A 13,945-nucleotide genomic window follows, 5' to 3' on the forward strand; every position below is an offset into this window, starting at 1 on the left:
ATATATATATATATATATATATATATATATATATATATATATATATATATATATATATATATATATATATCGTAGACTCCATTAAAAAATAACAAGGCCAAAAACAGACGCGCACACCCAGCCTGTGGTTCAGATCAGCCGACTGTTCCTAGTGAGACAGGAAACAGTTACAACAGAGGAAGAGCCACTTCCTCATTGGTCGCCCAAAAACAACAACTGCTCGCTCCAATTATAGAAACAGAGAAGGAATAATAACAGCGCTTCCTGTCTCATCTTCACTAAATAACAACAACTAATGTTTCCACTGCTGAAAACTCGCCTTTAAGAGCAGTGAGGTGAAAACGGGGCGAGGTTGTAGATTTAGGTGGGTTTCATCAGACTTAGGTACAAACCTAAATTTAACCCAAAGTTCACCAGACCAAAAAAAATAAAAAATTATTATGATTGCCCGACTGGATCTTTCTGAAGCGGATTGGTCAAATGCTTTAAAACCCAGTTTGTTTCCTTGAAAGCCAAAACTGTGTGTAAATGCTGATAAATAATGCAACAAATATTAGAACTAATGTCGCACTTTGTGGTTTATCGACCCCAAAATAATTATTAGGGGAGGGGGAATTATATTTTGAAATGTATTGAAGTTTTTCAGTTTGAAGCTTTTGCTTTAGGAGGCGATTATAAGTTTCAAAGGGCCTGCAGGTGTGGAAAGGTGATGGCAGCGATTGGCCTGGCTGTGGGTTGCTGACTCTAAGGGTGAGGAAACACACTGTCTCTGTGGTAATGGTATAAAACACCTTTGCTTCCAGTAGTAAACCACAAAACAAATGTCTGTAAGATATCCATCTTAATAATAAGTACTGACATCATCACAGGACTAAAAATCTGAATATTAATGGAAGGGGGGGACTTACAATCAAATTCAGTGTTTGGAAGTGATTTCTTTGTTGGCGTGAATCATAGAAATAACACAATTAGATGTTTAGGGGCAATTCAGAGTTTTTTTTAATTATTCTTTCATTTTGAGTAACCTCTGCTGCATCAGAGCAACCCCACATCATAACGCTACCACCACCATGGCTGTCAATGGAAAGAGATTTCTAAGGCTAACTTTGATTAATCCACATGAATAATTTTCACTTTGGCCAAATATCTGCTTTAGTGATGGCATGAAAATTGGGACCAATAAGAAAATCCTACATTAAATTCTACTTTATATAAATATGAATATTTCTCCACCCGTCAGGCAGAGTGAAAACACAACCACACTGCTCACATTAGTCCTCAGCTTCAGTTAAAAATCCCCTCCAATCCTGAACTGTTTCATCATTATATAACCAAACATTTCCCACTGACCAAACCTCTCTTCTCTTCTTCCAGAAACAAAAAGATGGAGATAAACAGCAGTTTTCAATAGTTCTTAGCTTTTTGGATCGATGGGTTAGGAAATGACTAAAATTAGGGGATAGTGATATTACTATTACTAGTGATATTACTGCATATTTATCAGGCCCCCTTTTCTGCATTAGCGTACCAACCCCACTGCGTCCATAAAACCCAACATCAACCCTACTGATGTGTTGTGGAATATGCTTCAAAGTCGGGTCCGTTCCACAAAACCAACCAAGTCCTTCCTTTAATAAGCTGAGGGGTAAAATTACCTGCAACATTTAGACCTGATTGCTAAAACATGGATGCAACGCAATGATTTGATCTAGGGATGCGCGATATTGGGATTTTGGACGATATCCGATATTTTAAAACTCATGTAGCCGATAACCGATAATTATACTGATGTTAAAGCTGGACAAAAATAAGTAGTCATTGAAAATAGCAGTTTTGTTATCCTTTTCTGACACTTTGAAAAGTAATATACTCAAATATATTTTCATAGGCTGATATCAAATTGATTTTTAAAAATGCGGCATCGATCTATTTTACTTCCAAAATCTCGTGAAATTTCATCGTTCTGTCACAAACTCTTGTGATATTTAGCAAATTCTTGTGAGATTTTGTTAGTAAAATAGATCGATACTGCGTCAATATATCAACATATAAAAATATGGCAAAATTTTGTGAATTTTTGGGGGATTTCGTAGCATAACGATGACATATAGCAATATTTCATTAGTATATGGTGTTTTTAAATGGCAATATATCAGCAGAAGATATTGTGATATTTTAATGTATCAATATTTTTCCCTCGTCTTTAGAAGTTTTTAAGTCTGTAAAAAAGAAGTTTTTGAGGAAGAAGAAGAAGTAGTATTTTATTTAATTTTTTTAGACTTCAGAAACTCAGAAGCTGATCAAATATCGGGTTAAATATCGGTGGGGTGGCCGATGTCCCATATTCAGTTTTAAGGCCGATTCAGACCGATACCGATTATATCGTGCATCCCTAATTTGATCAAATATTAGAGGGGTTTGAATATTTCTATGTGCGTATCAATTGCAATAGGAACATTTATTTCTCATTAGTTTCTTTGATTATTATCATTTCTCATAAATTCACCTGAGAATTTAATTTCTCGTTTATTCCTTGCAGATGTGAAAAGAAATGAAATCTTCCCAAAGCTGAAGCTTCTTCAGGTTATTTCCTGCTGTTGTCATGCAGTGTGGGTGTCGGGCTGCTTTCAGCTCTACGCTCAGTGCACATGACTGGCCATGGACAGCCTGTGATGGAAACTACTGAGTGGTTCATGGGGACGTCGGAAGTGCCAGGTGACAGGAGGGACAGAAACGAGAAAAACAGGAAGGTGAAACGCACAACTTGGTCAAAAAGCCACAGAAATGACTGACATGTGCTTCTTTATTAGAACATCAGCCTTTCCCCTGAGGAATACCGATTCAAAATTACAAAACGCCAAACTGCTTCGAACTCGGATGAAAGGCGATCTTTTCCTCTTCATGCTTGGATGACAATCAGCAAACTTTCTGGATATGATTTTCCACGCGTGGTTATCTGCAGTTAGAGTGGAACAAAGATTTGAGCATCTTGGTTCAGGTTTCATTGTTGCTGGAGAATCACCCACATTTTCAGTTTCAGTTTCCAGGACTTTCTTTAGACCCTCTCATGAGTCTTTTTGACATTTTGGCTAAAAGACTGTTAGATAATTATCATTGATGATTTATAAAGCTTAGTACACCTTAATATTAGCTGCCTGTTCTGTGTCAAAACTGATCTTTTCCGCAGTAGTTTATCTAATTAACGACAGTTCCTCTGTCCGGATAAACAGTTATAATCTTCATTCTGTACGTGGTAAATATTTGGGAGTAGGATGAGAGTGTTGTCCTTTAGCTAAGAATAAAGTGTAATAGTTTTTTATTTATTATAAAATGCTTCTTTAACTGTTGATCGTGGCCACTTCCCCTTGAGGTGAGCCCGGTTGGTATCAGCTGCCTTCTGTATCCCTAAGCAACTTCTCTGATCTGAGGAAGATTATAATTATTTTAACAGACATTATAATTTCTGTTAAAATCTGTTGTCATTTCTAATGGTTATTTAATACATATACTTTATGAAGTGTTATTTAAAGTCATAAGGAATCGGCCGTTCCAACCATTGCATTTCCGAATTCTCCCTAGTGGTGCCCGACTTTACACGAGTGAATAAAGTGAATGTGATTGGTCGTTTATCAGGGGGCGGGATTGTTGTGGCTGAAGGTTCTAAAGCAAGTTTTGTTGTGGACGGTTTGTCGGAAGCATCTTGCTAACCAGTTAGCAACTTGCCGTTAGTACATTCCCAATGGGAAATGACATTGGGACCAAGTAGCATTTAGCAAGGAACGCTATGGACAGCAGAAACATGCAGGAGGAGGAGAGTTTAGTGTCGGAGGTCGTGGATGAGTCTCCTCCGTCATACATTTTTTATTTAGAGGAGGAAAGCGGACAAAGTTGTTGTGAAGAGGACGCCAGGGCGGCAGAAGCTTGGTTTGGTGTAGAAGGCTTACAGCTGTACTTGTTTGAGCCCTTGCCTCGCAACGCTGCCAGTTCTGTTAGCTCTACGCCTGCTGAAGACACAGACGTCCATCCCCGTGAACACCGGGATGGAACTCAATGGGAAAGTGTAAAAGATTCTTATTTCTTATTTCAACTGCTATGAATCAAGATGCGAAAAAAATTTGATTGATAGATGACGGTTGATATATGATTGGCCGAATTTAGGTGTACAGGCTGATGTATAACTAACTGGCCTGCATAAGATAACGAAAAAAGACCCCCACAGATTTTAAGAAAGGATTTTTTTTTTATAGAAATTTTCTAAATTTTGGGACAATGTCGTCTGTTAAAGAGGACATTTATATAAATGTTTATGCCAGAATAATTTGACATTTAAATATGATTTCCCTACATCTTGAAAGAGTTTGTCCTGAGTTATCTCTTTTCAGGAAAAAGGAAGCGGAGCAAGAAAGCTTCAAGATGTAACCACAGAGCCTAACTTTAACAAGACGAACCAAAAAAAAGCCTCAGACACTGAATGATTTCTTTTAAATATGAAATTCATTCATCTAACTCATGATATTTTCCAGTTCAGACCCCTGACCGCAGATCAAATCTGAAGCTTGCAGGAGCTTTTACTTGTGGATCCCATTCATATTGTGTTGGAAGAACACATCAGGTTTCTGGGTTTAATTGTCATAAATAGAAGAAATATCTTCACATGCATACCGTGAAGCAGGAAGTAGTCCACTGGTGTTCGTTTCAGGCTGGCTTTGGCTTTCTCACTGCTCCATTCCACCTCCAGCGCCTCCTTCAGGGTGCAGAAACTGGCCGTCTGATAGATGGAAAGACTCCTTATTAGCAGATTCCTTATTATCAGGCCATTCAGAGCATCTGACAACTTTTAAAAATTGGTTTTTCCTCCTGATTGGGTTTTTTGAGTAGTTAAAAACAATAATAATGAAAATAAAAAGCTGTAACAAAATTGAACAGGGAAAAAAAGTGCAGCACTGTCACTGGATACACTTAGAATAGATCCGAAAATATCCTTGTTAATACGATCCTCCAACATGAGCATTGAATAACAAACAGAATCTGAACTACTTATCTGCCCAAGTATGCTTTTAATTTAGCGAAAATAACTCAAAGATATTCAACATTTCATCAAAGAGTTGTTTAAGAAGTAAAACAGTTGAGGTGAATCCTCTAATCTTTAAAGATCGACAGGTTTTAGGTTAAAAAAAAGGGCTGAGTTTCCCCTTATTGTGACATGAAACTGTCCTGTGCTCACATATCTACCTCTGAACCACTGATTTTATTCTTTATTATTATTTTATTATGAATAAGTCATAAATAAATATATTTTTCATTCTAGTAAAGGTAGACATTTACTTAGAAAGGATAAGTGTCTGGATGTTTATTATCAAACAAATCTAATTAAGGATTTTTGTCTCAAAGAAAGAAAGAAAACAAATTTTTTACATGAAAAGCATTAAAAGGTATTTACAGTTTTTTCTTTTTATTTTAAAACAGTAAAAACATTAAACATGATTCAGAAGAAAAACTAAAACACAGATTGGGGAAAAAACCCAAACCAAAGTTGAAGCACAGTAAGAGTGGAACAGACAGAGAAACAAGGTGCAGGGATCCTACCTTTTTCACCATGGTGGTCTCAGTAGGGTCGATTTTGGCCTTCTTTGCCTCTGGACCATCGCTGGAATCAGAAGAGGGTTTTACCACTTTGGGTTTCTCCCTAAAGAACAAAGAAACAAAACAAAACTGAGAAAGGAAATCAACAAGTAGCAAACATGCTGAGCTTTTTAAATAAAGATGCAGAAAAACCACAGAGATGTAGAAATTACAATAAGATCTGCGATCGTTTCAGATACTTTTGCCATTTTATCAACATCACTTAAAACACGGACTATCATCAAAAAGCAAAAAGAATAAAAACTAATGAAAATTTAAACAAATAAGCTTAAGGGTATCGTTCCACAATAAAATATAAACATTGGTAATTCGGTTAACATAAACAGATTTAACATCCTTTTTTTTTTTTACATAGATAATCTCGTATATTAATATCAATTATATTGCATTATATTATATTATTATTAAATACTGTATTAGAGAAAAGACTAATTCAGGAAAAGTGTCTTTTTATGCCTTTAATTATGAGCTCTTACGTCAAACCTGCGTTTGCCGGAGACAATATGAATCAGTTTGGCCAAAGTGGTTCTATGTTTAGAGGCACCGACTGAAAATAAGATGATTTTTAGAAAAAAAAAAACAATCTTGGGGGAAATCTGAGGTTCATTCATTTTCCACCGTTCTGCAAATAAAACCAGATTTTTTTTTATTTAAACAACCCTAATCTTTTAAAATAAAAACGAAATCCACCAAGGTTTTTAAGTTTAGAACCAGCCAGGGTGCAGATAGAATATGAGACCTACAGTAAACACTCATATACTGTAAGCCGATTAAACAAAGGCTCCAAGTTTAAAAAAACAAAACAAAAAAAAAGATCTAAATGGGCTCTTTGAAAAACTCCACAACTTCCTGAACTTAAGGGAGCCTCTCTTGTTTCCCGTCTTTCATTCCTGGATGAACCGATTAATCCAGGTGTTTCAGTCCATGGTTACTGAGGTCAGGCACACCTGGATTCATCAGTTCATCCAGTAGAAAAAAGCTGCGTCCAAACGTCCGCCCTAACCCCTAAATCCCTCAATCTCTATATAGAACGGGGAATAATAGTGGACTTTATAGTGAACTCAGTTAACTGACTGTTTGGACAGATGATCACTGCTTTTTGCTCCCCGTTGGTAACGTGACTCCGACTCCCCCCACACGTCGCCTGCGCCATCTTTGTTATTTGTCTCTGTGACAACAATTATATATGCTCATGCAGTGACCATGGATGATCATTACTTTTCAAGGTAAAATGTGGGAAATTTTGAGTGAGTCCATTGCTTTTTCATCCACCAGACGTTCGCACGCTCATTTAAAATAGTGATTAGGGCGGACATTTTTGGACGCAGCCAAAGACAGGAAATAAAAGCTGCCTTAAGTTCAGGAAATAGTGGGTTTTAATACAGGGTTTCAGCTCTTTCTTAATCTTAAAACCTTGACTGTCCAGAGTTCATTATTGCAGGACTTTACTGTAACCTTTGCACTAAAAAGACTTACTTCTATTTGCATGCCTGGCTCTCTGTCCTAGCTGACTCTCTCTCTCTTCCCTTCTGTGTGGCATCAAACACTAAGCGCAGTGCTGCCACCTAAAGGGCTGGAGGGAGACATTTAGCATCCTACTCTTGTTAAATGTAATTTGGGTTAGATTAGGATTACAATTTGTTAAATTGTGCTGTTAAAGTCATTGCCCAGCCCTAAATATGACCCGTTCTGAGTGATTGGATTTATGTGATTTCTTATACATTAGCACACCTGTACGGAAGAGGATTAGGGCCACTGAAAGAGAAAAAAAAGAAAGTTAACTGATTTTTAAATATTATTTCAGTTTAATATGGAAAAAAGTCAGATTTCTGACTTTAATCTCAGAATTCTGACTGTTTTCTCAGAATTCTGACTTTAATCTCAGAATTTTGGATATTAATGTAGATGGGCACCATGAAGGAAGAGATGTAGGAGCACTCAGCTTCACTGACAAAGATGTGAGTTGTTTGGGAGGGCCAGTAACACATTGGTGAAAAATGCCGGAATGAGGCAACTTTTTACACGCCTGAAGGGTCCCTGCTGGTGCTATTTCATTAATGGAGGAGCAGAAGATGATTAAAACAAAAGAGCTAGTTTAGTCTCTAAAACAGACATGGCTATGGCTTGATGCTAACATGTTTGTTAGCTGTCAGAATTCCTTCAGAATTATGAGAAAAAAGTCAGAATCCTGAGGTTAAAGTCAGAATTCTCAGAAAAAATATTCAAATTCTAACCTTTTTTCATTTTATACTGAAATAAAATTTAAAAATCTCTTAACTTCTTAAAATTTTTTCAGTGGCCCTAATCCTCTTCCTACACCTGAGATTCAACGGGGTTGGATTTTTGTGACTTTTTCCAAGCTCATCCGAGCAGCTCAGTAAATAAAGGTGAGATAATCCAGAGCGCAGGATTAATGCAGGGATCTGAACTAATTTTATAACCCAGAGAGCCCCTCTAATTATAGCAACTGAGGTGAGCTCAGGTCAAAGGACCACCACACACACACACTCACTCCACATAGTTGTGCTCCCGTCCAAGGTTACAGAACATGTAACCATAGTAACCGTAGACGTCACCACAGAAGACCTTGATGTTGTGCTGAGAGCAGAGTTGGTCGATGCGCACCATCAGGTCTCTGGAGCATCCTGTCAGACACACCTGAGGGCGACACAGAACGCAGCGGATTAGAGCAGGTGGCTGATGGGAGAAAAGTCAGGCAACAGAACCAGAGGAGCCATTTAGCCCGATGACACGCCGGGACTAAACACTGCCTCATTTACACAAAGGGGAAAGTTGCCAAAAGCTGGAGCTTTTCAGCAGGTCCACACCCACTAGAGTGGGAGTGGAAATAATCAACGTCAGCACGATGCTCACAGACATCCCAGAGTCTGTGAAAAAACGCTTTCAATTCAATTTACAACTATGATTCATCAATGCAGCATGGTATCATCACCATAATACAGCTTACAATTCAGTAAACACCTGCAGCCAATCTATAAAATTCATGTACAAAGGCTAGGTGATTAAATATAGATCTTTTTTTTTTTTATGAAGATTTGATTTAGGGTTTCCATGGCACAGGGTGATTTCCATTCATCAGTTTTTGTTCTTAGACGTCTCCTAATAACCGTGCTATATTTTCTTTATTGTTTGTGAAACATAATAATTTTACAATCATCATCACAGCTCTTTAAATTAAGGTCACCTCCCAGAGGGATGATACGTTTTTTATAGCAATATATGAGATTTGTCATTTTTAATATGAATAAAGAAACAATCAATTCGATTTGGTAGGAATAAAACATGAGATGATATTGTTAAGCTGTACTGCCCAGCCCTATTATCTACATCAGGGGTCACCAACCTTTTTAAGGCTGAGGGCTACTTCATGGCTACCGAGTCATAGGAAGGGCTACCAATACTGACCTATGAACTGGAGGGATCAGTGTTCATCTACAGTAAATCTCATCCATAAAAACTCATTTTTATTCTTTTATTCATTTGTGATGATTTCATGATGAAATAATACATAAATGATTAAAAAGAAGAGCAACAGAATAAAAAAAAAAATTAAACTTAACCCACTGAGTGGGTTCTTCTGTTTTCAGAAGACGAAGAGGGCACCCCATGTGGTCCTTGAGGGCCCCTTGGTGCCTGCGGGCACCGCGTTGGTGACCCCTGATCTACATTGATATCAGTAAAAAATACTAAACAAAACAAAAATATATGATTTAGCCTTTTTATTTCTAAGCTTTTAAACATTTAAATCAAAAACAGCATTTTTCTCTTTAAAACAAACTGACGCCTTGTGAGTTTTAAAATAGAAAGATGACAACCTGGATCCATTTTCTCATTTTGCATGGATGTAATTAGATCGGTGATCATTTAATCATTCCTGATGTATGTACTGTTACACCTCTACTGTGCATTTTATTATTTCAACCTAGAATTAATAATTTCCTGTTTTTTCAAACTGCAAAGTCCAAAAATAAGGTTGAAAAAAAAATGAGATCCTTGTCAACTGTTAGTTACTCCACCCTGAAATACGTTTACAGACAAAATAACATAAAGACTTAACGTTTAAAAGTCAGATCTAAAAATGTCCTTCAGGCTTAATTATTCAAAGTTATAATGGATTTTAAAACTAATCAAAGGGATAATAACTTTACTGCTGTTTTAATAAAAAAAAAAAAAAAAGCTGAGCTGGAAAACAGTCAGCAGCAGATCATAACGATGTTCTAACGCAGTCACACGGTGTACTATTATACAACGAGGCTGGGCTGAGGAGCGACTGTAAACAGCTGATAAGAGATGCTGGTTGTGGGGATCAGAGCTCCATGTGTCAGCAGACAGGTGGCAGTCAAGGTCCGGTGTTCCCAGATGGTTACTGTGGTTTAGCAGGATTTTCCTCCTCATTCATTATAGACTTCATCTAAAATTTACCATTACATTTTTATTCATAACCCACACAATAGAATTAGCAGTGTCATTATTTATTCAACAAAAAAAACAAAGTTACAAGTGGAAAAAAATGGGATTCAAAGCTTCCATCTTGCTTTTCTGATCATCTAAAGTTGTAGTTTTTTTCTTGATGCTGTGACATAACTGCACTTATTATTCCTGATAATCATTAAGTATTTTCATCCTTCAGAGCTATTTTTTAAGACTGAAACTCATCTGATATAATCTGAACTTTATAAATACAACAACAAAGTTTGTGCAACAAAGGATTCTCCTTTAGGAGAAGAGTGGGTATGAAAGCTGTGGGACAGTTTGTGCTCCTCTCTTCTATCAGCCTTCATGAAGGTGTCAGTGTGCTGCTCAGCAGGAGGATGGAGGAGGATTAAATTGGAAGGTTTGGATAGTCTTCCTCCAAAAAGCCTCATTACTGATGAAGGAAAGACAAAGCTATCATCTATGAACCAGCAACAAACCTCTTACTGATTCTCATTTAAGCTGTTTAGCTTAAAAACACCTGCAGTTTTCTCAAAAATATAAGTTATTTAGTTAGAATTTGCTCAGGAAGTGAAGTTTTTCTTTACCGCTCTTAAACACAACCACAAAAGCCGCCTGGAGGTCAGTTTTTATGCATTTTCCATTAATTAATTCTTGAATTGAACAGCAGGTGTCCAAAACTTGCTGTTAAATCGAAAACAATGTATGAATTAATTTAAAATAGAATTTTCTCCTTTTCTTTTCCATTCATTAATTGTTCCGGTGACGAGCCTTTTTGATTCAACTGAGCAAAAGAACTTTGCTCATTATGTGGAGCTTTTTTCAACCCCAGAGATTTTGTTTATTTTAGCTTTACAGATAACACTTCAGGAAGTGGAATAGAACTATAATCCAGATGCAGATTATTTCTATTTTAAAAACACTGTACAGTACAATACTCTGTGTTTTATTTTCCTGTCTGTTTTTTTATACACTTTTTGAAGGTGCACATTGTGTGACCACTTGTACTTTACCCTGTTATTGCTGTAAACACCACAATTTTCCTATTTTGAGACAAAACGGGGATTTTCCATAATACTCTATTCAATTCTATAATGGTTTAATAAAACTAGAGTGTATTATATGTAAATATATTGAGGGCAAAAACATCCAAATGACTAATAAACAGATGTAAAAACATCCACTATCAAGTGGAGTGAAGCTAAGCAGAGGAAATCAAGCTAAAGGCAAAAAGGACAATCACAGAACAGCTTTTAATGGAAAACATGGGCTGATAGCATAATCTAGTGGTCACCTCTGGTACTGCAGGACCAGTTCATTTATTATTATAAACATTATTAACCTACCGTATATCAAATTCTGCGACCTTCCTGATTCCAAATAGTCATGTTTGACTTCAGCCCAGCTAAACACAGCATAACTTTAAAAACAAAGGCTGCAGATTTTCTATAACTATCTGATAAAGGGAATTTGTTTTTATTTTTAAAGAACCACCATTTAATGTTCTTAGTGAAACAACTTCAGAAAAGCATTTGCTTTTAGAGCAATGGATCCAAATCTCTAATAATCAAAGACCTAAAAGCCATGGTTCTAAAAAACATCCTCACAGTGAGATGTCCCCATCATAAATAAGTGTTTGCTCTGAGATGATGGGATCCAGTGGTGCTCTGATCACTGATGCTTTTAATTCACTAGCAGTGATGTGTGTCTGCATGTGAAGATCAAAGGTTATAATTGATGTTATTATTAGTTATTTTATTTAGAAAACCTGGAACCGGCCTTGATATAATTTATCGAGCTCCGATGAAACAAGACCAAGACTCGGAATAAACAGGTCGAGACCCACTAGCCTTGATTCTCACTCACGGCATCAAACTGTAGAAAGAAGTCGTCTGGTTTGTCTTCAACTCTGTCTGGGTCAGCGTGAACTTCCACCATGGGGTTGAGGTTCTGAGCTCGCTCCAGAGAGGCCTGAGCCCGATTCTGACCTTTAGCTGACACTGGAACCAGGAATTGGGCTCGACAGGACTCCTCTGAGACCTGGAAGGTACAAAACCATGCAGAAATTATATTAGCATATTTCTCTCATGTGTCTACCACCTTTATAGGTCAATTCAGACTAAAACGTTTTAGTGGAGTTTTGTGAATCTGGATGTAAACTGTTTCTTTTAGTGATACAAACTTTGGCTAATGATGACTTTGCTACTATGGCCATCTAGTGGACAGAAATGATACTGCAGGTTATGAACAATAAACGAAATCTAACCTGTGGGTTTGCATGAGGACAATTGACTTACCAGCTCATGATCCAGTAAAGTGAGTCCTTTCACTCCAGCAAGGATCAGATTTTTAGCCAGTTCAGCTCCAAGACCTCCGACACCTGCCAGTAGCACCCGGGATCCTCGCAGCCTTTTACATTGAAAAATACAAATACAATACATTAAATGCTTTAGCAGAGAGTTTAAATATACAGTCACTGTATTTTATGACAACAAACCAAACATATCATCTTTGGGTTCTGTTTTTTTTTTTGTTCTTTTTTATTCTTCACTACAACTCTAGAGGAAATCAATGTTTATCTAATGTCACCCACATGGAGATGATAAAATACAATGAGATTTTAAAATATCTTATGACATAAAATCATTACAAAATGTAAAAAAGTTAAATCAAAACGTGTTAACTAAGAAAGAATTGGAAAATAAATGCAACACTACAATGGCAATAAATCGTGCAATTTATAATGTGCAATTACTATTTAATACCCTGTGCAATAACCAATGTCTCTATATTTGACACCCAATGTAATAACTTTATATATATATATATATATATATACACATACCCATGTGTACACTGTGCAATAACCCTGTATAATAATCATGCTATAACAAAAACAGCTGTCATATGTGGACGCACAGTATAAACAGTATATATATCCCATGCACACCTTCTTCTCCTATGACTATTTGAGTTGATGTAACAAGTAAATTCTCTACTGTGAGATCAATAAAGACAATCAATCAATCAAGGCAACAAAGAAAAACCCACTTTATAAAGGTGAACATAACAACGAAGAAGAGTGAAATCAAAGAAATGATATGGAAATAAAAATGGATATAAATCCAGTTATACATTCATTGAAGTGCGATTCAGTCGACTCATTAAAATGCTCCATCATAGGCAAGCTGTATTAAGTGCAACCTGACTAGTTTTCCAGCTGTTTCTTGTAAAGATCAAATAAAATCAAACTTATTTTGAATCTATCGATTGAAATCTAATCAATAACGCAACTCGATTAGAATTTAAACCCTGGCATTAGTCTCATTAGTCTGGATCCGGAGCAGAAAGAAGAGAACTAGCTAAACCATCCGCTGCTTTGATTAGCCAAAGAAGCTAACTGAGCTAGCTCACCTTTTCTGGGCATCCAGCCCCCACAACCGGATCTGGCGGTCATACTGCGCCGCTTCCTCCTCACTGATAATCGGGTCCTCTTTTTCGATCATATCAGCAATTCGGGGTGCCTAAAAAAGCTTTGATAAAGTTGCAATGTGTTCTGCTTTCTGTAGCAACACGGCCAAACGGTTCAAAAGGCTGCGGTAGTCCCGCTGAATGGACGCTGAATTGTGACGTCAGCAGAAAGAAACAATAGTACTCTTCTTCTTTTTTCCCCCCATGTTTGGTAAATAACCTGAAAGAGCATCAGCGCCACCCTCCAAACTTAAACAATAGTATTTTATATTTATACTTCATTTATTTCTATTTTCTTCCTTGATGGGAACGTTTTTAAAAACCTTAATTTATAATCAGTGGATTTAAATAACTTCTTTGAAGTTATTATAAGCTT

At 36.8% G+C, this 13,945-nt stretch overlaps 1 protein-coding gene across 1 annotated transcript in view; it reads right to left on the bottom strand.

Annotated features, from left to right (window-relative positions):
* Positions 1 to 13,740, bottom strand: part of sae1 (SUMO1 activating enzyme subunit 1) — a 20,719-nt gene extending 6,979 nt beyond the window's left edge. The window contains exons 1-6 of the mRNA XM_015399378.1: positions 13,513 to 13,740; positions 12,396 to 12,507; positions 11,965 to 12,138; positions 8,156 to 8,301; positions 5,587 to 5,686; positions 4,663 to 4,768 (exon numbers count right to left, since the gene is read on the bottom strand). Coding sequence (XP_015254864.1) covers positions 4,663 to 4,768; positions 5,587 to 5,686; positions 8,156 to 8,301; positions 11,965 to 12,138; positions 12,396 to 12,507; positions 13,513 to 13,604 — 730 coding nt within the window. The 5' untranslated portion in view covers positions 13,605 to 13,740. The remainder of the gene's footprint in view (positions 1 to 4,662; positions 4,769 to 5,586; positions 5,687 to 8,155; positions 8,302 to 11,964; positions 12,139 to 12,395; positions 12,508 to 13,512) is intronic.
* Between the last annotated feature and the right edge of the window lie 205 nt (positions 13,741 to 13,945).

This window comes from Cyprinodon variegatus, unplaced genomic scaffold (genome assembly GCF_000732505.1).
Source record: "Cyprinodon variegatus isolate N-32 unplaced genomic scaffold, C_variegatus-1.0 Scaffold1006, whole genome shotgun sequence".
NCBI classification, from domain to species: Eukaryota; Metazoa; Chordata; class Actinopteri; order Cyprinodontiformes; family Cyprinodontidae; genus Cyprinodon; species Cyprinodon variegatus.